Genomic DNA, 27,986 nt, shown 5'->3' with positions numbered 1-27,986 from the left:
TACCATGGACTGCCGGAAGAACGAACAAGTCACTCTTGGAAGAAGTACAGCCAGAATGCTCCTTAGAAGTGAGGGCGAACAAGTCACTCTTGGAAGAAGTACAGCCAGAGTGCTCTTGAGAAGTGAGGATGGGGAGACTTCGGCTCACTTACTTTGGGCACGTCGTCAGGAAAGGGCAATCACGAGAAAAGGACAGCATGGTTAGTAAAGCAGAGGGTCAACAAGAAAGAGGAAGACCCCCAGTGAGATGAATGGACACAGTAGCTGTAATGGTGGGCTTGAACATGGAAGTGATCGTGAGGATGGTGTAGGACCAGGCAACATTTTGTTCTGTTATACACAGGATCATCAGGAGTGAGGGCCGACTCAAGGCAACCAACAATATCAGCAATATTTTCGTCAACCTGACTCTCTGAAGGGTTATCTGATTTGGTCCCTGGGAAGTTTCAGTGAGATGGGAGTTGTCACGTGAATTCTGAGTTGGGCAGAGGGTAGAGGGTTGGGGAGAGGTAGCCTCGCTCCTCTTTCCAATGAGGGCTGCCATATTACCTTCCTTGGGTCAGCTGGTCCCCCACCTCATGGTTACTGTGTCGGTTACTGTCTTAGTCTCTTGGTGCTGCCAGGTAACAGAATACCAGCAGGTGGGCAGCTTTCAAGAACAGACATTTATTGTCTCAGTTTGGGAGGCTAGAAGTCTGAATCAGGGCATCAGCTCTAGGAGAGGGTCCTTCCCTGTCAGTAGCCGAGTGCTTCTTGGCGTCCCTTGGCTTGAGATGGTTCCCCACATGGCGTCTGCCCCTGTCTGTGTCTGTCTGTTCCCGTTTGTAGGACACCACTCAGAAGGGGGGGTAGGTTTAGGATCCACCCTATTCCGGTCTGATCTCATCAGCAGAACCAAAGTAAACCTTATTTCCGCACTTGGCCATGTGCACAGTTATAGGAGCCAGGACTTTGGGACATCTTTTGAAGGACACAATTCAAACCACAACAGTTGCCATTTTAAGAAAGCAGCTGAGATGCCGAATGAAGAGAAGGAACGAGGGGCGGAGGGCACAGAGCCCTCGGTGTCCCTCTGCAGCCATGGACCAGCCCTGCCTGGAATGCCACGTAAACGCATCACAGCACTCTGTGCACAGAACTCCCTGCTCACACAGCTCTGCTACATGCACCAAATTCTATCTCAGGAGTAGTCTGTGCTTGTTGGCTGCCACAGACTCGGCCCCTGACTCATGGCGATCCTGTGCGCAACAGAACAAAACCCTGCCCGGTCCTGTGCCATCGTCATGATCAGCTACAGATCGGGCATTTGCAGACAGGGCGAGACTCCATCTCACATACTTTGGACGTGTTATCAGGAGGGACCATTCCCTGGAGAAGGACATCATGCTTGGTAAGGTAGAGGGTCAGCAAAGAAGAGGAAGACGCTCAAAGAGATGGATTGACACAGTGGCTGCAACAATGGGCTCAGGCATAACAATGACTGTGAGGAGGGCGCAGGACCGGGCAGTGTTTCGTTCTGTTGTACACGGGGTCGCTGTGAGTCGGAACTGACTTGACGGCACCTAACAACGATATCACCATCACTGTCATTGTTACGATTTTATTATTATATCACAATATACTGTATAAATCTTCACTGTAATGCAGCTGTTCTTTAATATTCCTGCATGCGCATTCGGAACTAGGTTTTCTGGGTAGTGTTCATGTGATGGCGCTCTTCAGATTTCAGTGAGTTTACAGGTCTCCTGGGGATGGTGTGAATGCAAGTTGTGATTCCGTGGGTCCGGGTGGGGCCTGGGACTGCGCTCGGCTACCCGCCCGAGGGGACGGGCTGCTGCTGGCTCTGGATCGGGAGACCTCTCTGCTTGTCTTCGTGTGCGCTCTTACTTCTGCAGCCCGCGGTGTAGCTCACCATCGGAAAGGTGCAAGCTCTAACAACCCAAGGTCACTAACGGAATGAGACACTGATGGGGCAACCGATCGGCTGCAGCAGAATGTCCCCAATGTGATCAAGTGTAAGCTCCCCTCTTCCTCGGAAGGCAACGAATGAAGCCTCTCATCGAACCAGCCAATCGTATAACACTTCAGGAAAACAGGTTCGAGACACGCATCTCCAATCTTTGCTAAAACGGTCCTTTCCTTGGAAACTCCGGCATGGAGAATTTAGCATGAAAGGAGTGCGAGAACTTACTATACAAGATAAATGAGGGTAAACTGACAAGAAAAAATCTCAGATAATTTTCTGATACAATAATTTTATTTATCATAGAAGTACTTTATGAAGTTAGCTAAGGGGTATCATTGGGGGAAATAAATATACTATTTTTAAAACTCAGGCCCTTTTCTTTCCAAAGGAGATCATATCCAACTGATATCATGTCTTCGTCTAGTAAACAAAAGCACAAACTGGATCTGACTTTCTCATGGTCTGAAGCCTTCTCGGAAACTGACTGGTTGTGGTGGTTAATTTTACGGTTAAGCACTTGAGAATTGACTGTGCAGAACATTCTGAATCTTTCTTTTTTTCACCATACCCGACACCACAACCCGGAGGAACTTACCTATCACGACACTTTCCATACAGCCCGCTTACCTTGGACTTGCCCTTGCTGTAGCAGGCCTTCCTGGTAGCTTCATCGCACTCCCACTGCACAGCCTGTGGGAAACACCAAGTAACAGCCGTCAGTATGGATCTGAGAAAATACAGGGGAAAGATGAATAAGGCACTGGGGAATCAGATTAGAAAACGTGGGCCCACCAAGGCACCAACAATGTGACATTAATGTAGAATGTACCCCCAGTAAGTGAACGTTCAACCATAGGGGCTTATATCCAGCTTTAAGATGAGGTGCTTTAAAGGTATCTCCCACTGAATATTTGCTTTTCAACGATAATCATGGTGACATTTAGATAACTTCTTGTTAGCTGCCGACGAATCAGCCCCAACTCATGGCAACCCCAAGCGCAGTGGAACGAAATGCTGCCCAGGCCAGCGCCATCCCCATGATCAACTATAGATCAGACCATTGCGGTCCATGGGATTTATCTGCATTGGCTGATTTTAAGAAGTGCATCGCCAGGCCTTTCTTCCTAGTCTTAATCTGGAAGTTCCACTGAAACCTGTTCGTATCATAGTAACAGGCAAGCCTCCACCGACCGTCGGGAGGTGGCTGCACATGAGGTACACTGCTGGAATCGAGCCCGATCTCCTGAATGAAGATGAGACTTCTACCACTGACCCACCACTGCGCCCTGATATGTACATCTAGTTACTGCTAAAGAGAAATACGCAGTGCATTCCTGACTGCTGCTTGTTGTGGAAACTGTGGCTCCACGAAGTCAAAGAACACGGACTAACCCACAGTGCTTAGAGGATGCTTGAAAGAGGCCTCCAGACGGAACGATCGAGATGTTCATCTAAACTTTTACATTTTCATACTGTGCAAATTATAAATATTCATAGATAATGAAGTAAGAATGATTCTGAATACCCTCACTCCCAGGATACATATATAAATGATGAACAGCCAGTTAATAAATAGCTCAGGCAAACCGCATACCTTCTAACCCCCCAACCAATACCAGTATTTTCCATACCGTTGTTCTGTGCTGTCGAGTTGATTTTGACGCATAGTGACCCTATGTGACAGAATAGGGTTTTCTAGGCTATAATCTTTACGAGGATCACCCGGTCTTTCTCCGGTGGAGACGCTGGGTGGGTTTGAAACTGCCAACCTTTCGGTTAGCAGCCCAGCGCTTAACCACTGCTCGACCAGGCTCTAGCTAATTATTTAGAGCCTCCATTTTCAATGATTTCTTCTCAGACTTACCAAAGGTATCTCATGCTGGCCAATCGGATATGCATTCTCTCATGTCCAATGCTCACTCACAAATGGAATCAAAAATAGAATCTGTGATTAGTTAAGATAAAAGCTCACTTCAGAGGAAGAAAGTCTATACTAATGGCCGATATACTGCAGATGTTAATTGCCTATACATTGAGATTTTGGTTCATTTTTCTAAACAATTTTAAGGGTTCGAGTTACTCTTCTATTATCATACAGTGTGGACATTCACAGGGGGAGACTATTTTCTCCAACCCGAACAGTGACATAGACGAGAATGGTAAAACAAGTACGGTTCTTGTCTGTGTTAGTATTAGATCTGGATTTCTGAGGACTTAGGGATATACACTAGTTAAATCATTATTAAAAAATTGAGAGGCAATATTTTCGTTAATTTGGACTGAGTCAAATAATAAACTAAACCAAAAATAAACTAATGCCAAATAATATGAAGTAGGATAACGGCTTACCTCCTAGTATGAATATGAATTTTTTTTTTTTTTTTGTATTCACTTAAATTTAGGAGAATAGCAAAGTCTGGCTAGCATCATTATCTAGTATCTGCTTTCCTCCAAAGAATGTTACAGAACAGAGATTAAAACAGGAAACACTGCATCTTGTGTAACTTATCTTACTTGGCAAATACAAGTCCATAAGAGAAGTATTCCAGAGAGAAACACTGAAGTGTCTTTCAAACAGAAGCAATACTCAGAACTGTTTTCCCTCGTGCAGACTTAGAGATTTTTGTCACTGTTGGTGTCAACATCTGATAAGAGCATTTTGAAATTCTTTCTGTTGGGTTTTTTTGTTAATAATGTTTGACGGCAAGAATTCAATCACGGGTATCCAGCATCTGATGTAAACACATAACTTGAATTTCAGAGCAGATGACAAATACTTTTCTGAAATGTGATGGCACCTCCAGGGAGGGGATAAGAGCTTACTATGGAGTTGTGTAAGTATCTATCCCCATGAAGTAAAGACAAAATGAATGCATTGCTGTCTTTCTGATTTGATTTTTAGGATCTTCCTCTCATAGACCTTCTTTATGAAAGCTTACTCTGATGTTTGTATTTAAATAAAGACATCTGTGTCTTTACTCTTACTTAAGACGGAATGGTTGCACCCTATGATATATTCTTTTAGCAAGGTTACTGTATTAGCAAGAGGAATTAACGTTACATATCACAGGGAGGAATCAGTGTTACATAATTACTAGGAAAAGCCTACAGTGACATGCTTTAGACAGAGAGATGCACAGTAGCGCTCACTGGTCTAGGGATCTTGCTGGAAGTTAAATAGTCATATTCTCTTCAGTAAACCTAAGAGCTATGAGGAGCAAAGTTGGCCTCAGGATTGTGGAGGAGAATATTTATCAAATGTCATCAAAATTGTCCAGATCCTGCGGCAGAAATGGCAAACAAACAGCTTCTCAAGTCTACCTAGGGCCAAAGTAGCCTTTGCATTTTCAAGATAAATATTGGTCCAGGATTGGAAGAAAAAAGAAAGAGAAAAATGAACGTGAGAGTTTTCAAAAAGAGTTGATTATTTTATCCAGTACACCAGGGAACAGCAATCGCTCACACAAGTTTATTAAAACAGCAAAAATAGGGCAAATCTGACAGATTTTTCTGAAGACAGTTATTATAAGTCACAAAGTTACTTTCTTGAGTTATTTTTATTACAGTATCAGCAACTCGCTGACAATATTGAAATCCAGAACTAATTAAAGACCATAATTGTATATGTTTTCTGTTGATTTACTTTCTACCTGAACAGAAGAGGGGATAAAAGGAAATTATATTAAGAATGGAGAGTAACTGCCCATCGATAAAGATGGTGGAGTGAGCCAATATCGTTGGATACAGGCAGATTTTAAAATGGAATAGAGTAGGGAAAAGTGACTTTTCCCAATGGCCTACAATTGCGTGTTCCATATAATCCCACAGTGTCTTTCTGCTCATTCACTTAATCAGACCCTACCCATCTGATTCACTTGTCAGGTTTGGAAAAGCCACTTCCATTAGACACACACATCAATGGGATTCTCACTGCCCTGTACCAGACATTTCTCAGGGGGGCATATTTTCCTATTTGAGATTAGACTACATCTGAACTGGGCCATAATTTCCTTTATTCCACTAGATCCATTCTATTTAAGTACCTTAAAAAAATTCATTTTATTTTGGTGAAAGTACATACAGCCAAAGATTCACCATTTCAACAATTTCTACATGTACAATTCAGTGACACTGATTATATTCTTCAAGCTGTGCTGCCATCCTCACTATCCTCTTCCAAACTATCCCACCATCATTATCTTAAACTCACTGCCCCCTAAGCTTCCAATCCACTCTTGTGTTACCATTGTCAATTTGATCTCACATAGACATTTCTTTAAAAGTGCACAGTTATCAAAGCACATGTACTTTAATAATTAGATAAGCTATTTTCTGGTTTATACGATAGTTTGGGTTTAAGGTTTAAAGTTTAAAGATTATCTCAGGGCAATAGTTTTGGGGATTTGCGTAGCCTCAACGGCTCCAGAAAGTCTGGATTCCATTGATGATTAATCTTCATTCTATTTTCAATGGAGATTCTTTGCCATTCTCTCAAGTATCATAATTTGGGAACCAATCCCACTACTGATTTGAGAAGCCATTTCTCTGCTTGACTTCAAGCTCCCTTTTAAGACACCTGTCACCAACCAAAACCTATCTTCACAGTAGTCAAAACAAATGCTAAGGCATTCTACTACTGAGTCTCCTTTTTTATGTTCAATTTTCATCATCTTTTGTCTCTTTCTAGTGCCTCATAGCCCCGTTGATTTGAGGAATCTTAATTCTCCACTGCTGTCAGCATCTAGTCTTCACTGAATGTTCCACCAGCACACAGGTAGTAACGATTTGTAGTTATCTGGATATTCAATATTGTAGACAATCAGTCTGAAATACCAGCAATTTAAAGGACACAAAGGTTCATGTTTGTGGCACGGTTTTTTTTCTTCCTGTAAATGCATACAAATAACATGTGATATTCAACACCTTACAGAATCTTTGCTTTGTGGACCTGCATTCATTCTCCGATTGATTTGAATAAATATTCATTAAGTTCCTACCAAGTGCAAAATACTCTGCTGCGTCATGATTCACAGAAGGACAGACAGATACATGGACAGCATTTGCATGCACCCGGTAGTGATTTCTGATACAGTGTGTCGTCCTTTGTCACGCTGAATCTGAGAACACAAGAGCAGTTGTGTTCACAGTTATGGTAGCCACATGCTAATTTACCCAGGTCCACTCACGGTGAGTTCACAAAACCACCAAACATCCAAAGGTGACAGAGCTACAAGCAGATCCAAAAAGAGATCGAGCAGGCTTACAGAAGTCCATTTATAGCCATAGAAACCCCGGTGATGCAACGAGGCTCCACTGTTTCCATGACAGAGCACACCCCACCGTCCTGCCCACATCTGCCCAGGTGATGATAAACACCTGTGATGTCGGCAGTGAATCAGATGTTAAGAGAAGAGAAAGACTGGCTCTTTTTCTGTGCACGGTACATACACGTAAATTCACACTTCTCCAAAGTGTATAAACAAAGCTGTGTATTATCACATTCCACAGCCAGAGAAGTTAGGCAGGGACCAGCAAAGTCAGGCATTTTCCATAAAAATGAAGAGACCAACATGCCAGGCAGATGGACCCTCACTTTTTCAGCAGATGGCTTTGCTAATTAGATACTGGCAAAAGATAACACTGAAAAAACGAGTTTAATTACACAGCGCCAGAATGTCACAACTACCCGAGGGCTTTGTTTTAATGTTTGCATTCATAGTCTCATGTCATGAACTTCTGGTGACGCTGGAGCATTTTAAATTGTCTTGGGGATTATAAACGCATTGCTAGGCAATGAGAGACCATAGCTTTGTTCAAACAGAAGCAAAACACAGACGTATTGGAACATGAAACAACTGTGACTTTCATGTGACTTGAATAAAGCGTTGACCTAGCTCTCCTGGACATGGGCATCCCTGCCAGTTACCTTCCAAGGCCACATGCAACAGGCTGCAGATGTGTGTCACCAAGGAGACTGAGCAGAAGGGAGTTGGAATGGTGTGCATCGGGAGACACAAAGGGGAGAGTATTCAGTCACTTCAGAAGGATCTGTTCAACATGTCTTTCTTCTTACTGGACATTAAGTGTATCTGTTTACTTTGAATATGAATTTGCATTATGCTTGCATTTCCAGCCGTGATAAATATAAAAGCCAGTTGCTGTTGATCAACTCTAACCCATGGTGTCCCCATGCATGTCAGAGCACAGCTATGCTCCACAGGGATTTTTTACGGGCATAATTCAGTGACGTTGATTACACTCATCATGTTGTGCAACCATCACCACTATCCTTTTCCCAATTACTCCACCACCATTAACAGAAACTCAGCGCCCCCTACGCAATGTCACAGGGTTTTCCGTGGCTGATTCTCTGGAAGTAGACATCCTCTGGGTGGACTTGAACCTTCAGCCTATCGGTTAGCAGCTGAGCATGTTAACAGTTTGCACCACGTGGGTACTCCATGTCAAACATACACAAGTCTAACTGGTTCCCACCAGTGGCCTCGGAATCAGAGGGTTGGACGAGGACTTAAGTCACATCATCCACCTCCATGAACTGTCTGTCCTTGAGCTGCATTCTACCTTAGGAGATACAAGGTAACAACTTAGATTCCCATAAAAAAAATATAATCTTAAGTAAAATCCCTCTATTAAAGCCCAAGTTTTTCTTCTACATAGTAATACCAAATCAAACTTACTTTCATAACTACCTCCGGGTCTTCTCAACTTGTTAAATGTTCACTGGGAATTATCCAGCTTCGGAGTAGACACGATGACATAAAAGTAAGAGACTGGGAGTGATGATTGAGGATGCACAAAAGACAGTCCTCACCACAAACCAGCCACCAAATCTTGGGCAGAAGAACGACCATAATTTAATGAAATTTTGCAGTGTGCTAACCACAGAGGGATGACATCAAGGACATCCTACATGAAGAAAGCAAAAGGTCAATAAAAAGATAGAAAAAAAGAAAAGACCAAAATGGATGTCAGAAGAGACTCTGAAACCTGCTCTTGAAGGTCGAATAGCTAAAGAGAATGGAAGAAATGATGAAGTAAAAGAGATGAACAGAAGATCTCAAAGGGTGGCTTGAGAAAACAAATTAAAATATTATAATGAAATGTGCAAAAACCTGGAGTTAGAAAACCAAAAGGGAAGAACACGCTTGGCATTTTCTCAAACTGAAAGAACTGCAATTCTGAAGGATCCTGAGGGCAAAATATTGAAACAACACAGGAAGCATCGAAAGAAAATGGAAGGAATACACAGTCACTGCATCAAAAAGAATTGGTCAGCGTTCATCCATTTCTGGAGGTAGCTTATGATTAAGAACCAGTGATATTGAAGGAAGAAGTCCAAGATACACTGAAGAGACTGGCAAAACGCAGGGCTCCAGGAACTGACGGAATATCATTTGAGATGTTTCAACAAACAGATGCAGCACTGGAAGCACTCACTCATCTTTGCCAAGAAATCTGGAAGACAGCTACCTGACCAACCGACTAGAAGAAATCCATATTCGTACCTATTCCAAAGAAAGGGGATCCAACAAAATGCAGAAGTTACCAAACAATATCATATGCAAGTAAGATTATCCTGAAGATAAAATCAAAACTGGTTGCAGCAATACATCAACAGGGAACTGTCAGAAATTCAAGCCAGATTCAAAAGAGGACGTGGAACAAGGGATATCATTTCTGATGTCAGAAGGATCTTGGCTGAAAGCAGAGAATACCAGAAAGATGTTTACCTGTGTTTTATTGACTATGCAAAGGCATTCGACTGTGTGGATCATAACAAATTTTGGATAACATTTCAAAGAATGGGAATTCCAGAACACTTAATTGTGCTCATGTGGAACCTGTACATAGACCAAAAGGCAGTCATTGGAACAGAACAAAGGGATACTGTGTGGTTTAAAATCAGGAAAGATGTGTGTCACGGTTGTATCCTTTCACCATACTTATTCAATCTGTATGCTAAGCATATAAGCCAAGAAGCCAGGCTATATAGAGAAGAACATGGCATCAGGACTGGGGGAAGATTCATTAGCAACCTGTGATATGCAGATGACACAACCGTGCTTGCTGAAAGAGAAGAGGACTTGAAGCACTTACTGATGAAGATCAAAGACCACAGCCTTCAGTACGGATTACACCTCAACATAAAGAAAACAAAAGTCATCACAACTGGACCAATAAGCAGCATTATTATAAATGGAGAAAATATTGATGTCGTCAAGGATTTCATTTTACTTAGATCCACAATCAATGCCCATGGAAGCAGCAGTCAAGAAATCAAACGACGTATTGCATTGGACAAATCTGCTGCAAAAGACCTCTTTAAAGTATTAAAAAGCAAAGATGTCACTTTGAGGACTAAGGTGCACCTGGCCCAAGACTTGGTATTTTCAATAGCCTTATATACATGTGAAAGCTGGACAGTGAATAAGGAAGACTGAAGAAGAATTGATGCATTTGAATTACGGTGCTGGCGAAGAATATTGAACATACCATGGACTGCCAGAAGAATGAGCGAATCTGTCTAGGGAGAAGTACAGCCAGAATGCTCCTTAGAGGCAAGGATGGTGAGACTTCACCTCATGTACTTTGGACATGTTATCAGGAGGGAACAGTCGCTGGAGAAGGGCATCATGCTTGGTAAAGCAGAGGTCTAGAGAAAAAGAGGAAGACCCTCAACGAGATGGATTGACAGTGACTGCAGCAATGGGCTCAAACACAGCAACAATTGTGAGCATGGCACAGGACTGGGCAGTGTTTTGTTCTGTTGTACACAGGGTCGCCATGAGTCGGGACCGACTCGATAGCACCTAACAACAACAACTACAGAGCTAAGTACTTTATACAGATTTGCCTCTGGGACCTACAAAACCACATGTGCAAAGCTGCAGCTGCCTCCCCAGTCCCCGCCAGCTTTCCTGACCCCCTTACCTTGTTCTCCTTTGCCCCCGTAGCTCTTGTCTTTGTCTAATGTATAAACCCCCCAAAACCGTTGCCATCCAATTGATTCTGACTCACAGAACCCTGTAGGAAAGAGAGTAGGACTGCCCCATAGGGTTTCCAACGAGCAGCTGGTGGATTCAAACTGCCGACCTTTTTGGTTGGCAGCCGAGCTCTTAACCACTGCGCCACCAGGGCCCAGCTGGCTGATGCATATTATCATTTATTTATGCATTATGCCTGTTGCTCTTTATCCTTCTCTCCCTACTAGGAGGCAAACGGCATATAGCAGCATCTCGGCCCCCTGGCTCACTGATGTATCCCTAGCACCTGGAACAATGCCCAGCACACAACAGTCACTCAACATACATTTGCTGAATAAACGAAAGCATATAGGATAGCCCGTATCCATGGCCTTGGGGGTGGGCTCCGGGATGTGGAGTAGGCAGGTGAGGTTTCAGAGCCCTTGAGACGGTCGGGGGCGTCTACCCTGAGCTGCACTTCTGTGGTGACCACCCGTCAACGATTCCTCCTCTGAGCACTTCACTTCGCCCAGACGATGGGGAGAGGAGCATGACAGCGGCCACTGCTCTGGGAAGAGAAATCTTCACACGTTTGCTGCAGCACACCTATTTCTTTAAATAAATTCTTACCCATAATCTTAAGTAAAGGATAAAAGCTCTATTATATTAAATGTATCTTAGCAATGAAAATCTATAACCTGAAATGATTTGGGAAGTGTGAAGCCAAGAGACCAGAGTACAGCACCCTCAGTATCCAATTAGTTCCATTTGTTTCGTTCACTTAAGTTTTGAAACTATAATACTGATCTATATAAATAGTTATAATGGTGCATTTAAGAGAAAAAAAAAAAAAGGCCATCAGTGAATCTCAGTTAATTAGATGTATAATCTCAATGGCCACAAATACTTTATTCCATGCTCTACAATAAACCAATAAACAAAAAGTGAATTCACTGATGGTTTTAAGACTTTAAAATTTGGTATATGACACACTGGTGCACACGATTTTTTTAAATATTAGGATAAAAACATCTATAACATATGGAATCCCTGAAGCAGCTTTAGAATCTTGTGGTTCCAGGAAACACAGTTCAGAAGTTACGTTTTTACAGAAGCAAACAGGACTTGACCTAAGAACAGAGAAAGACAAAGTAGTGGCCACCTTCTCTTGAACATGGAGGAAGCCCACTGTGATCATTTTCTGAAAAGAGTACATCAAAAGAGGGTCCAATATCAAAGGGCATTATAAAACCTGGCATATAATCCACGATGGCGATTTTCAGCCACTGGTTTACCAAACAATGGCTGCCCTTCAAAAATTGCCGTTATTAAAAGGGACATGAGAAGCAGGTGAATAAGAGCAGCTGCTCCTGGCTGAAGAGTTCAAAGAAATGCTTTTCATAGGTCCAAGTGGAACTGGTTTGAAAAATGACATATTTTCCATTTTGTAAGCCTAAATTTAATGAAAAAAAAAATCCAATTACTGGAGAAATGACTATTTTTATAGGTAAATTTCCTAAAATATTAGCATATGAGGAACCCAATTCAAAGTCAACCAGGCATGGAATAAAAGGGATGGCTTCAGAGCAGACTGACTTTTCAGGGACTAGCTTGCCTGATTTCATATTTTCCAAATGGATTTTGGGGAAAACTACTGTTTCTAATGTCGTATTTTCTCTCTTTTAAAACATAAAATTATATCCTTTATCGCATAACTGATGCTATCCAGATACCACCCTATCTGTGATGTCCAACAGAAATTGTGGTGTTGTCTAGAAATGAACGAGGTAATACATCTCACTCAAATTAAAATGAGATGTTTGACTGATGAAATCTTTATCCAGCATGTGGAGAGATAGCCCACAAAGAATAAGGTGATTGTAGAGGTTTCATGAAAAATATTGGACTGAGCTGAGCTTTTTAAGACTATTTAGAAAGTTTATGGGACACTGACATGCAGGTGTTCCAAATTTTAAAAAAAGTTACAAGTTGCAGCACATTGTCATGGAATGCTTAGTACGACTTTGACCAAGCAGAGGGATAAACAATTGGGTATAATGAAGTCTGTCCAGGAAATGCCTTCATAAGGTGGATGTATCCTCAGCATCTAGAACAATGCCTCGCACAAAATAAGAACTCAATATACAGCTGTGGAATAAATGGATGCAAACAGAATGTTTGTGGTGTGGCTGTTACTGAAGCTTTCTTATACTATTCACAATATCCAAGACATGGAAACAGCACAAGTATCCATCAACAGATGAATGGATAAACAAGAAGTGGTATCTCCACACAAGAATATTACTCAGTCATAAAGAGAAATGAAGTCCTCATACATGCTACAAAATGGGTGACCTTTGAAAACATCATGCTGAGTGGAATAAGTCAGATACAAAAGGACAAATCTCGTATGATCCCACTAATACGAAATATCTAAAAAAGACAAATGTATAGAAACAAAAGCTTATCAGTGGTTACCAAGGGCCGGGGGGAACAGGGATGGGGAGTCACCGCTGAACGGGTACTGAGCTTCTTCTTGGGGTGATGGAAAGCTCTTGGAAATGGATAGTGGAGATGGTTGCACAACATGGTGAACGTACCTAATGGCACTGAATTACACGTGTGTATAAGTCACCTAGTGCTGCTATAACAGAAATACCACAAGAGGATGGCTTCAACAAAGAGAAGTTTATTCTCTCACAGTCCAATAGGTTACAAGCCCAAATTCAGGGCGTCAGCTCCAGGGGAAGGCTTTCTCTCTCTGTTGGCTATGGAGGAAGGTCCTTGTGATGCATCAGTCTTCCCTTGGTCTGGGAGCATCTCAGCACATGAACCTCAGGTCCAAAGGACATGCTCTGCTCCCAGCACTGCTTTCTTGGTGGCATGAGGTCCCCAATTCTCTGCTTGCTTCCCTTTCCTTTTATTTCTTGTGAGACAACAGGTGGTACAGGCCACACCCTAGGGAAACTCCCTCTACATTGGATCAGGGATGTGACTTTAGTAAGGGTGTTACAATCCCACCCTAATCCTCCTTAACATAAAATTACAATCACAAAATGGACGACAACCACACAATACTGGGACTCATGGCCCAGCCAAACTGATATGCACATTTTTGGGGGGCATAATTCAATCCATGACAATGTGAAAAGTATTGAAATGGCAAACATTTTTAAACTTACTACAATTAAAAAAAAAAAAAAAAACTCTTACTGCTGAAAATCACATTCTAGCGCCGTCAGAAGAAATAAAGAAATAAAGAAAAACCATCTTAGCCCTGATACAGGAGTGAGTTTCCCCGCCATAGGATACGAGTTAGGGGGTTTAATAGGGACTGCCCGTCCCAAGTAATATGAAGATCCAAGGTTTTTATTTTGAGGGAACATGAAGCAGTTGGAGAAAAAGACGCTGGCAATCACAGCATGAATGCAAATTGAAGACACTGAGATCCTGCAATTCTCTATTTGGCTTAGAATTTTAATTTATTATCGTGAATAAAAATTTTCGTATTTTCAAGAGAAATATTCCATTTGTGATCTGGTGTGTTAGATTTCTCTTCTTGGAATGTAAGGTCACCTATATTGGGATCATCAGTTCGAGTCCTCCTTATTGTATATTCTGGCTAAATCCTAATAAAGACATCTGACATTAACTGTTAGCTTAACAGCCAATCCAGATGTAAATCTACGGACTTTGGTTTTTGGCTTTTCAATGAATCTTGCCTACTTGTCTGATGAAAACAAGCAGCACTTCATACCTGATCACTTTTCTCCGCAGTTCTGAGATAGGATTAGAGTCGCTGGTGTCCTTCTGAAACCCAGATTATAAATGTTTACTGGGTAATTATTCTATGCTGGTTGAACAACTCAGAATTTATTTATTACTCAAGTTCTCTGTGCTGGCTTCCTGAGAGCATTACCACCACAAAGACTGATTTTGCTTCCAGCTCGTGTACATATTGATCTATTTGCCAAATCTCAAGATATATTGAAACCCCTTTTTATGAGCCTTATTCAGCATTATTTCCATAACTTTTTGTTTTCAGCTGAGGGAAATGAACATTAAAATTTGTCCCTCATGTACATATGAGCAACCATATTTCTCTCTTATTTTAAATAAAATGCATAACCAATGATAAATGTACTGCTCAGGAAACATACTACGTACAACATTAGAATGACATTAAATGAGAACTTAATGAGCATTACTGACATATCCATTTCCCAGATAATATTCAACCTTCTCAGAATTTTATGAATATCTGCTTGATCTTATTAAAGCAAATAATTCAGCATTGAACAGCAATTGTGTGATTTTGTCATTTATTTCTTCAAATGTTTTGTCTCTCTTCATAGTATAATCAGTTTATTTACATGCCAGTTTATGGGAAACCATAAAATATTATCATCATTATCCCTAAAATATTTGATAAGGAAGAGCTTTGTCTAGAAAAAAAAAAAAAAAGTCCAAAAGAGTTTCCAGTGTGAGAATAATAGTTGGTGGTTTGTTGATATTTATGGCCCCGTGATTAAAAGCAGACCATTTTTGTTATAATTTCACAACAAACTGAGGTGAACACCGCTCAGTCTCCCCTCTTCCATCCTATTTGGTTAGCCAGGATTGGCAATGAATTGCCAAGTGTTGTAGCTTTACCCAATCTCCTACGAAGAAATTGATTTTGAAGTATAAATTAGTTACCTACGGCTCTATGTCTGACTCAGAGCCCAGAAACACATCTGTGTGTCTGGAGAGGGGACATGATGGTAGGCTGAATAATGACCTCCCCTACTCCCAAAACCCTTCATGACATGGAATGACACAATGGTCACAACAAGGGACTCAAAAGTACCAGCAAGGATGAAGATGGCGCAGGTTGGGGCAGCACTCCCTTCTGTTGGACGTAAGGTTGCTATGAGTCAGAGCCGACTGGGTGGCAACTAACCACAGCTTCTCTCTAAAACCTGTGCTACCTTATAGGTTAAGAAAGGACTTTGTAGATGTGATTAAACTAAGGCTACTTAAATGAGGAGATTATCTAGATAATCTCTAAGGAGCCCGGGTGGTGCAGTGGTTAAGTGCTCAGCTGCTAACTGAAAGGTCAGTGACTCGAACCCACCAGTGACTCTGTGGGAGAAAGAAGTAGCAGCCTGCTCCCATGAAGATTACAGCCTGAAAACCACATGGGGCAGTTCTACTCTGTAATACAGGTTCACTATGAGTCAGAATCGACTTGACATCAGTGGGTTTTGGGTTTTTTTTTGGTTATGGAGATCCTGGGTTGCACAGACAGTTAAAAGCTTGACTACTAGTCAAAAGATTGGTAGCTCAAATCCACCTAAAGGCACGTTGGAGGAAAGGCCTGGCGATGTACTTCCAAACACCAGCCACTGAAAACCTTATGGAGCACAGTTTTACTCTGACACACATGGGGTCTTGCCAGGAGTCAGAGTCCACGCCACGGCAACTAACAACACCGCCCTGAATAATCCAGGAGACCCCTAAATGCAGTCACATGTATCCTTATTAGAGGGCGGCAGAGGGAGATAGCACAGACAACGAGGTGAAGGCCAGGTAAAGGTGGGGGCAGAGCGTGGAGTGATGCAGCCACAGTCACGGAATGCCTGCAGCCTCCAGAATCTGGAAGAAGCAGAGATGGGCCCTCCCCTCGAACCTCTGGAGGCAGCGTGCCCTGCCGATGCCTTGACGTCAGCCCTATCAGACTCATTTTGGATTTCTGGCCTCCAGACTATGGAGGATATATTTCAGTTGTTGTAAACCACTAAGTCTGTGGCACTTTGTTACAGCAGCTAGAGGGAACTCATACAGGCTTACACAAACATGACTTACAGCCACACGTGTACACTCACATCATTTCAATGTCACCTGGTGGGTGAATCCCCTTCCATGCTTCTGCCAAACACCTGAGTTGGTTCCCATAAACAGGAAAGACGTGTCCCTGACACCCATGGGCTCTCAGTGGGCATGTGCTGTGACCTGGGGCACTGGGGAGGGACACCTGACCAGCTGGTGCTGGGGACCAGGAGCTTCCTCAGTTGGGCATGGCCTGATCTGGGTCTTGAAGGGGTTGACGGTGAGTGAGTGAATGGAGGGGGGTGACTACGAGAAGCAAAGGCTTCAGAGTGTGCAAACCCTGGAAGGGGAAGGATGCTTGTCTTAGGAGAGGGATTAGAAGTCACAGGCGCAGGGATGGAGAGGCACGTGGGTTTATGAGCCTATGGGCAGGTCCCTAGTGGTGCAAATGGTTTGTGCTCAACTGCTAACCTAAAGGTGGGTGGTTTGAATCCACACAGCAGTTCTTGGAAGAAAGGTTTAGCAATCTGCTTCTGTAAAGATTACAGCCAAGAAAACTCTATGGAGCAATTCCGCTCTGTAACACATAACATTGTTATGAGTCGTCTTATGGATTGAAATGTGTCCCCCAAAGATGTATGTCAACTGCGCAAATTGTGTCCCCCAGAAATGTGTGTCCACTTGGCTAGCCCATGATTCCCAGAATTGTGTGGCTGTCCTCCATTTTGTGATCTGATATAATTTTCCTATGTGTTATATATCCTAATCTCTTGATGTTAACGAGGCAGGATTAGAGGCAGTTAGGTTAATGAGGCAGAACACAATCTACAGGATTAGGTTGTATCTCAAGTCAATCTCTTTTGAGATATAAAAGGGAGAAGTGAGCAAAGAGGAGAGGGACCTCATACCACCAGTCAAGAAGAACCAGCAGTGGAGCGCATCCTTTGGACCAGGGGTCCCTGTGTGGAGAAGCTCCTAGACCAGGGGAAGACTGATGATAAGGACCTCCCTGTGGAGCCGACAGAGAGAGAAAGCCTTCCCCTGGATTGGACTTCTAGCCTCCAAGACTGTGAGAGAATACATTTCCCTTTGTTAAAGCCATCCACTTGTGGTATTTCTGTTATAGTAGCACTAGATGACTAAGACAAGGCAGAACAGACTCCAGAGCAGCAGGTTTGGTTTTGGTTCGGTGGGGCTCAGGATGGGCCTTGCAAACCGTGCCACGGAGCTCAGATTTTTTCGTGAATTGAAGGAAAGCCAGGGGTCAGATTTTAAGCAAGATAATGGGGCAGTAAGGTTAGTGATAGAGCAAGAGCTCTCTGGGAGTGTGATCAGGTATGGAACGCAGAGTGGGGGAGGGGTGAGCGTTGGGTGGCAGGTGGGGCTGCCACAGGCAACCTATGGGTAGATGCTGAGAATCTGCAGCAAGCAGGGACAATGGCATCGCAGAAGAGGGGACAGGAGGCAGCTACTCAGGAGTGGGAGGGCCAACGCAGGCTGAAAGGGTTGCTGCCTGCGAGACAAACAGTCACACCCCTGACTCGATGGATGTGTGTGGTATCTTACTTTCCTATCACTGCTAGAACAAAAATACCCCAAGTGGGCGGCTTTAAAGAGCAGAAATTTATTCTCTCACAGTTCTGGAGGTAGAAGTCCGAATTCAGGTGTCAGCTCTGCGGGAGGGCCCTTCTTTATCTCTCTCAGCTTCCAGTAGCTGCCGGCAATTCTGGACTTGTAGATGTACCTGTTTCCATTGTCACAGGTGTCTTCCCTGTGTGTGACTCTATTTCCCTGTCACCCTTCCCTTCTTATAAAACACCACTCAGAGGGATTAGATTTAGGACCCACCTTACTATGTATGACCCTATTAACATAACGAAAGAAAACCCCTATTTCTAAACCACATTTATAGGTACAGGAGTAAGGACTTCAGCATAGGTTTTTAGGGGACACAATTCCATCCATTAACAAGTGGGCAGGGTCCTCTTAAGTCTATGTAACCCATAATATGAAACAAACCCCTAAATACCCCCGAGTCTTGGTTTAGACTGCCATCCGTGATACGGGACTGTCTTCTTCCCACCCTCACCGGTAAGTCCAGCCTCAGAAAAGTAAAGCTGCCTTTACACTCCCATTTGGAGAAAACCACAACAGGACAGTAAACCTACTTCCAAAATATCCAAACAGTTGTTTGAAAGCCCAGATTCACACGATCTTTTGACTATCACACTTTTGAATCAAACATACTTCAGTTCCTTTGTAATGTACGATTTATTTCCTCGGGATTCTGGATTCTCAGTCATATGAACGAGATGATATAAAAGAACAATGACATAAATGGAAGTGAGAAATGAGGGGGAATTTATAACTCTCAAGTTACAGGACATTTAGCAAAACTAAAGACGTTGAAGTGTATACGTAGAAAAGAATAAGAAAAATGGAATGGCGAGATTAAGTTTTTCACACTTATTAATCTTGCGTTTCTGTTGTATTTTCACGTATACAGAAAAATTCTGAAAATATCCAGTTATAAAGTTAATATTTATTCTGCCTCCAACCTAGAAGAGGGAGGGAGTCTTCTCCATAAACAACTATTACAGGTAGAACTGTGTCCCCAAATATGTGCTGAAATCCTATGGGTCGGAATCCACTCGGCAGCAACAGCTTCGGTCTGGGCTGTTTTCCATACCTGTGAGTATGACCCTGTATTAATGAGGTCATATCAGGACAGGGTGGGTTCTAACCCTAATTACTCTGGGTAATAAAGAGAGCAGAAGAGACCCGGAGACACACACGGGGAAGAGGCAGACAGACAGCGAGGCAGAGGCACAGGGTACTTAGTGCCAGTTCTGAGGAAGATGGAGGGCGTGACTCAGATCTTCTCTCTCAGGCGTTGACTGCGATTGTAACCCTGCACTGCCCGGCCCTTTGATCGGCACTGGGGCTGCCGCAGACCCCATCTATGAAGGAGCGTGTCCTGCTGAAGGCCCTCCACCAATCAGGAGCTGACAGGTTCCAAGGGCCGGGGGCATTTAGGGAAGCAAGACACCAACAGAAGACCGATCAGAGAATGTGGGACACAAAGCAGCCGAAAGAGCCGCAGGCAGCACATCCCGGACGGAGTCCAGAGAGTCCGGTCCAGAGGTGAGGATGATCGGCTCTGTGAGCAGGCGGCCAGTTCCCTCCGCCACCGCAGCTCACTCTCCTCTCAACTTCGCGGGACACGGTGCTGTTGTTACACTCAGCCCACGCAGCAGGCGGGAACGGGTGACATAACTCGCCAACGGCCGTTGAGCTAAGAAGTGGATGACCTCGGATTTAAACCCAGATCTGGGTCCAGCTTTATGCCCTTAACCCTGGGCTATGCAGCCTCTGCCGTGACTGGGCCCCGGGACCTCCCAGACTCCTCATGCCTCCCTGCCTTTCCATAAACCAAAAAAACAAACCCTCTGCTGTCGAGTCAATTCTGACTTACAGCAACCCCTCAGGACAGAATAGAACAGCCCCGGAGGGTTTCCAAGGCTGTAGTCTTATGGAAGCAGACTGTCACATCTTTCTCCCACGAAGCAGCTGGTGGGTTCCAGTGGCCGACCTTTTGGTTAGCAGCCAAGCACTTTAACTACTGCGCCACCAGGGCCTTTCCAAAGCATTACCGAAATACCAGGGTTCCTTGCTCTAAAGTTGTCAGAAGGAGTGGGTTACCGTCTGTAAAAAGCTCTGGGGCAAACAGAATGATTACAGCTGAAGAGATGCCTGTTTTATCAAGATTGCCAAAAAAATTGTTAGGATTTCAATGCTGATTCCTTACCCGGCCACTGTTGGACAGTCTTGGCTAGCTTGCCCCCACCCCCAGCTTCTCAAAGGCATGTACAACATACAGGTAAATTTCACTGAGAATGGTCCATCAGTCTGCAGTTTTGTATAATTACCCAAACCCACTTGGAATAAAACTATATCAAAGGGCAAGAGGTAAAACAAAGAGCCTGCATGCATGCCTGTGTGGACGAGTGTGTATATAATCCCACTGTCTGCAACATTCCGTCTGGTATTGGTGGTTAAGTGGGAGAATACTCGCCTTCCACGTAGGAGACCCGGGTTCCATCCTCGGCAAACACATCACACGCGCAGCCACCACCCGTCTGAGTCGAGGCTCGCGCGTTGCTACGATGCTGAACAGGTTTCAGTGGAGCTTCCAGACTGAGACGGACTAGGAAAAATGGTCTGGCGATCAACTTCCAAAAACCCCACCCCTGAAAACCCTATGGAGCACAGTTCCACACGGTCACACATGGGGGCACTGTAAAAATGCAACCGTTCTTCCCTACGCCAGCGCACAGGTTACGGCAGGACTGGATCTCAATTTCATATTTTCTAGGACAACCACGCTCTAAAACAGCTCTAATTCTTCTGGACTAAGTCCTGCAACAGCATCATCCGCCTTACCTCCTTGGGCCTACAGGTCTGATGAGGCTGCATAATTGAGAGAGCTGTTTTTCTTTTCTCTTTGTTTCTCTAAATAGGATAACTTCCGTGCTGCCCCGCATGCCCTCATCTTTGCTCTCACTCAAGGACAGCTGATTTAATGCATTACGATCGCGGATAATTAGGTCTCCTAATTGTTTTCTCAGGATTATTGTCACTGTGAAAACTCTAGCCACACACACGTACACTCAGATCAAAATTATTAAATATTTAATTGCTTTTTAATGTAGAACTGATTTCTGGGTTTGGAATCTATCTCTGCCCTCCATATGCTCATCATTCTATCTGCATTTCCAAGGACATGATCAGTCTACTTATAGCCACTTTGATTGGTCTACCATTGATGGTGTTATGACAAAAGTCATTCATACTTTGCTAGGTTTGTGTTCATACTGATGCACAGCCCAGCTGATTCAACCAACACACAATGCTTAATTATCCAATTTTAATTGAATCTGTAAAAAAAATGGGGGTAGCTGGTCCAAGCGTGCCACCAGGACCTGCATCTCATCCTCTCCAGACATAGGACCCTGGCCGCTTCCAGAACTCGCCCAGGGCATCTCTGCAGATCTCCACTTTTCCTTTAAATAAGGTGGAAGCTCAGGAGAAAGGAAACCCTTCGCAGTAGGAAATAGTGTTTGTATTGCACATCATCAGTGGTGAAAATCATCAGGGTATACTAGTCCCAAGATGGAAAAGCAAAGTTTGTTCACCAGTGTCCAACCACATTCAGGACATTCGTTGAAGCTTATCTATGGTTTAATATTAATTAACTCACAATATATGAAATGTGGCTAGAAACCCTGCCACGCTGACGCAATCACGCTGACTGATCCTATGCCAAGGAGACACCAGGAAGCTGGCTGTGTGAACTCGTCAGTCAAGTTCATACGCAGTCCAGTGGAGCTCATAGACTAATTCAGCTAAGATTTACTAACTACCTATTATAGGACAGGGAGTCCCTGGGTGGTACAGATGGTTACCGTGCTCGGCTGCTAACCAAAAGGTTGGAGGTTCAAGTTCACCCAGAGGCACCTCGGAAGAAAGGCCTGGCCATCTACTTCCAAAAACCCTATGGAGCTGAGTTCTACTCTGACATACATGAGGTCGCCATGAGTTGGAGTCAACTCGACGACCACCAGCAGTTATTACAAGAGTTTGGAGTACAACGTGATCCTCTGTAAAGCCTGCTGCCTTTAGAGGCTCTAACAAAGGGGGCAGAGACGTGAATGATTCTGATGCAGCATGAGCCCATGTCAAGTGTATATAATAAGGTAAGACGATCGTGGAAGGAAAACACTGGGGCAGGGAGGACGGGGCACCACACAGCTACTCAGGCAAGAAGCCGTCTGAGAAGGGAAGGAGGAACAATGGAGGTTCGGAGGTTCTTCCAGAAGATGGAAGGGGTAGAAGCTTCTGGAAACAGGTACAGCGTGGACAAAGGCTGTGCGGAGTGAAATGGGATCCCGTGTTCAGAGAACTGCAGGCGTTTGTCTGGCTGAAGTCCCCAGAAACAGAGGGAGTCTGTGGGCTGTGAAGCTGGAAGCTGGGAAACGGCCAGACCTTGAAGCCTCCTGTAGGACATGGTTTGAAGTGGGATTTTTTACATCTAAGAGTTTTAAGCCGTAAAGTAATAGGACAGTTTACACTTATTGAGACACTTGCCATGTGTACCAGGCCCTGTGCTAAGTGTGTGACATGTGGGAACTTATTAACCACAGTCCGAGGCAGGGGAAACTGAGGCACAGGGCATTCCAAACCACTGCCCCCAGTCAGAAAGCCAGCGGAGAAGCTGAGGCCAAAGATGATCAGATGCCTGTGGGTTTAGATCAGTTATCTGTTTAGAAAGATAACTTGAGGATAAACGATTGAATTTGTGGGAGAACAGAAAACAATAAGGATTTTAGCTAGAGGAAGTCCAAGGAGATAAAGCCTGGGGGCTGAAATCAGGAAGTCTGAGTAAGGGGGACAGACACTGTGGGTAGAAAGGTGGTGCCATTAACTGAGGCCACCAAACTCGTTGCCATCCAATTGACTCTGACTCACGGGAACTACGTGTAGAACTGTGCTCCACAGGGTTTTCAATGGCTGATTTTTTGGAAGTAGAACACCAGGCCTTTCCTCTGAGACACTGCTGAGTAGACTCGAACCTCCAACCTTTTGGTTAGCAGCCGAGCACGATAACTGTTTCCACCACCCAGGGACTCCACTAGCCGAGACAGAGACTGTCAAAGGATTTGCAATGCTTTGGACAGAAGGTCTTGTTCTCCAAGATCAGTACATCACCATGGAGACAGTGGTATGAAAAAATAATTCGATTGTTCAGGAAAAAAGTGGAGTTGGAGGTAAAGACACAACACTGCTTGTCTTTATCCTTGTACTCTTCTTTGCTTGGAAACAAGAAGGATATCTGATGCAAGTGTGACTCAGCTGTTTTGTTGGTTTTGTTCTTACTAGGGAAGGGAATGGAATAGGAAGTCACTCATAAGAGCCCATGATACCATAAATCTGCATTCCGTGTGGCAATCCGGGTCCAGGCTGTGTTCCTGGCAATGCCACAGCTGTGACTATGGATAACCAAAGACCCTTGGGTGAAAGACCCTTGTTCAGAGTGGGAGATGACCTACTATAAACATGGCTTGGGGGCGATGTCTGACCTCCTCTAACTTCACAAGGGGAAGGAGAACCAAGATCAATAGCCCAAGGTTGATTCCTTTGAGGCGGGGGTCAGACATGCCTCCTCTCTCGGCCATCTTTACCAATTCTGACACTAACTGTCCTTCACACAGCACTCTCTACTTCTCTGCTGGGTTCGATAATTCATTGCAGTGGCTACACAGAACTCATGGACAGTACTCATGATTATGGGGTTTATTATAAGGGAAGTTAACAGTTACGATTCAGGCTGAGGAACACTCAGGACACAGTTCTTCCATCAGGACAGCCTCTTCACAGCTGTGCTTGCGGGTATGCCTCTCCCTGGCCCTCAGTCTCTGCTCAAAGGCCCTCAGCTTTCTTTCTCCATGGGCCGGGAAACCCACCACGCCGTCTCCTGCCTCTGGGTCTCTCCTGCTGGTCCCTTCTTCCTTGGTGGTGGTGGGCGCCTTCTCTCTTCTCTGGAATTGGCTCTCTTTTAAAGCAAAACTGAACAATCCCCATTGTTGGCCATAATTACCCTGTCACACAGTCCTGCCCAATCACCTGGGTGGGAGTTACAAGACCATGGCTAGAAAGGCCACACACAAAAGTAATTAATTGCACCACACATACTCTAACAAGAGACTCACGGCTTGGGCTTCACAACATCGAGATCGAGACAATGTGGGACAGTTCACACTCCTGGAAAACAGAGCACAATCTCCACTGCAGCATTTCTCAGACTTGCCAACGGCCTTAGGAAGAGCTGACCCTTCCTTCCTTCCAGGGCCACCTTCTGATCACTGACAGATGGGCTAAGTGGATAACGTTTGAGTAAGTGAAGCCCCAGTGCCTCTTCCCCACTTTGGCCATGGACACCCCTAGGGATCAGAACCATTCTAGAACCATCCAAAATGCCCCTGGAACTCCTTCCAATTTCAGATGTCTGATCACAGCAGCATTGAGGGGAACCAACGAGATGTCCCATGAAATAACTGCTCCTTCTTTTGTGGAACCCGAGGATCAGAGGTGGTTATATCCAAGTGAGCAGAGCATGAGAGTCTCTAGACAGCTCCGCAGACAGTGACAGAGGCCCACAAGGCAGAGATGAGTCCAGCAGAGGGTTGGTGCCTGTCACTTCACTCCTTGGAGGCTGCAGATGACTCCTTTGTAACCTGACCATACGAATGTCAGTCAATTTCCATTAGTCCTTAAACTAGCCCAAGCCAGATCTTGCCCGACCCCATGGGCAGAAGGGCCAGCTGTGACCACTAATTGATTTCAACAGAGGACGCAGCAACAGGTGGAAAGAATCAGAAGGAAAATCATCACCCAGACCCTATTCCAAAGTGAGAGGTCCAACAAGAACCATGTCACCTCCTGTTTCCTGGCTACCTTCTAGAATTTTCCCTCCCCGGTACGCCTGTGCGGCCGCCATCTTACTACCCAAATCACATATAAGCCCTGCTTCCCCAGAGCTCGGGGAGTCAGCTCTGAGGAGCTTTCTCCTGGCACCCTTGCTATGCGCATCGCAGTAAAGTTACGTTCTCTTTCTCAAAGGCCCGTGTCCAGATAATTGGCAAGTCTGAGTGCCCCGGACAAGGACCCACCTTCTAGAGTTCAGTAACACCTTGGCAGCCAGCAAGTATGGCTGGCACCCAGGGCAAAAAGGGTAAGGTTTTCACCTGCTGGGGAGTCCTGGCTGGTATAAATGGTTCATGTGCACGGCTACTAACCAAAAGGTTGGATGTTCAATTCCATCCAGAAGCACTTTGGAAGAAAGGCCTGGCTGTCTGCTTTGGACAAATCAGCCAAGGAAAACCCTATGGAGTACAGTTCTGCTCTGATACACATGGGTCACCTTGACTTGGAATCCACTCAATGGCACCTGTTTTTTGTTTTTTACCTGCTGAGATTCACATTAGCCAAGGAGGAACCGTGGGGAGATCAGTTATCAGTGCCGATTTGGAAAGAATCTCAAGAGAAGAAGCTATAAGCCTACCTTCTTCTCTTCAAATAGGTTCTCAACATGCTAGTTTGGGGCATAACTCTGCATACTCATTTAAATTCTTAAAAGGCTCCGAGGACTGGCATTTTACTGTGCGGTGTAACTCCTGCTGTTTGGGTTAAAACGGTATTGATGAAGCTGGCTCAGCTGGGGAGTGGTTATACAGTACCTAACGCAGACCCAGAGTTGAGCAGGAGGCAGCCAGAGGCTTCCAGGCAGGTCTGTCCGTCCGTCTTCTCCAGTGCAGGCTCAAGGGCCACATCAAAAACCTCACTGGATTATTTGTGACAGACCGTTGAAGCCCTGTTCTCCCAGCCCTGGGTCCATCAGGGGCACAGTGAGCTGACTGAATGGTGGCTACGTGATCAGGTCAAGGCTGTTCACTTCTCTTTCCTCACCTGCCCTCACTGGATAATGGAGGAGATAAACAGCAACAACCTCGAAGGGTTAGGATGGTGCTCAGAAGGACTTACAGACTGACAGACGGGAGGAATAACGAACACAGCTCTTGAACCACAAGGAAAATGTTCGTTATCCAATGCGTGATATCGAACGCATCACCCATTCCAGAGCTCTGCTTCCTCGAGAAGCAGGTGAGGTGTGGTAAGTGGGGGGTACAGGAGGGACCAGAGTTAAGACTACTAAGTAAACGATCCTTTGTTTCAAGCCCCAAGGAGGGGAATGAAGGCAGTCTTGGATCTGAGACCCCTCTGACCTTGGATTCTCGTTACAATGTACGTTCACTATAACATTTAGGAGCGAAGGCGAGGACAACACGTCCCTGTGTGAGCTGAGAGGGGATCAGAGAACAGAGGTCTGCTGTTTCCCCAAGCTAGGGCATTTTCTTTCTTTTTCAGGCATCACATCCTCGGTTCTGTTAAACCAAGTCCAAATGATCCGCCCACTCGGCTCTGTTCAGGCCACCACGGGGCCAGCTTCTCCCACACGGCAGGTCTGGGGTCATCCCAGGGGCCAGCGAGCACTGGGGCCCCACCTCGCGGTCCTCGGAATGCCCAGTGCGGCTGGCGCTGTGTCCCCATGCCGGGGTCTGGCATCTGGAGAATGCCAGGAGGAAGGGCGGTATTTGTGGGGGAACACCACAGAGGACTGTCCAGTGTGAACATTCCTCACCCCTCAGCTCCCTCCCTCAAGCCTCCCCCACACCATCTCCTCCACCTCAAAAACATCCATTCATCCCACATTCCCCAAGGTCCCGGAATAAAAGGTGTTGTCAGGCGGGGGTCCCCACAGCTGTGCCTCCAGACATGGGTGCCATCTGTCTGCTCAAGGGTATTTTAGGACAATAGGACATTCCAGGTCTCTGAACGCCAGCTAAGGTTTCCCAAGGAGACAGGAGGCTGGTCCTTAGTTTTGTGTTTGGTTTTGCCGTTTCAAGTAAGAAGAGATGTCAAGATTAGCCAGGGGGCACTTGAAAGCACCAGAGACTTTCTGTACTTTCTAAGAACCCTGTAAGTAGAGTCCATCTCTGCAGACCTCATAAATGGTTGAATTTAACATATTTTAAAAATCACCACCAATGTAACGATGCGATGCTTGTTTGACCAAGTTAGTAGCGTTTAGTGTAATTTTAGGCTAAAATGGGGACTTCATCACCCTTAAGATGGTATTCCAAAACAAACCAAACAAACGAGAAAACCAAAGCCATTGTCGTCACGTCGATTCTGACTCATAGGACAGGGTAGGACTGCTCCATAGGTTTTCCAAGGCTGTGATCTTTATGGAAGCAGACTGCCACCACTTCTTCCTGTGGAACGGCTGGTGGGTTTCAACCGCCGACCTTTCTGTTCGCTGTTGAGTGCTTAACCACTGTGCCACAAGGGCTCCTTTAGGGTGGTATTAGAGAACAATTTTTTTTTCACCAGTTCCCCTTTGAAACAACTTTTTGTCACCTCCATCAATAAGAATGCTGTTGTTGTTGCCTCGAGTCAGCCCACCTCGTGACCACTCAGTCCTGCACCGTGTTGACAATATTGGTGTTTGAGCCCATTGTTGTGGCCACTGAGTGTCTGAGTGCCTTCTAACCTAGGGGGCTCATCTTCCAGCTCTACATCAGACAGTGCTCTGTTGGGATCCACAG

General features: G+C 44.7%; 1 protein-coding gene across 1 annotated transcript in view; it reads right to left on the bottom strand.

The window, feature by feature from the left end:
* SEMA5A (semaphorin 5A) overlaps positions 1 to 27,986 on the bottom strand; it is a 332,779-nt gene that overhangs the window by 178,363 nt on the left and 126,430 nt on the right. The window contains exon 4 of the mRNA XM_004380268.1: positions 2,594 to 2,656. Coding sequence (XP_004380325.1) covers positions 2,594 to 2,656 — 63 coding nt within the window. The remainder of the gene's footprint in view (positions 1 to 2,593; positions 2,657 to 27,986) is intronic.

This window comes from Trichechus manatus, unplaced genomic scaffold (assembly GCF_000243295.1).
Source record: "Trichechus manatus latirostris isolate Lorelei unplaced genomic scaffold, TriManLat1.0 scaffold00072, whole genome shotgun sequence".
NCBI classification, from domain to species: domain Eukaryota; kingdom Metazoa; phylum Chordata; class Mammalia; order Sirenia; family Trichechidae; genus Trichechus; species Trichechus manatus.
Note: the sequence above shows the minus strand (reverse complement) of the source record. Positions and strands in the feature narration are given on the sequence as shown.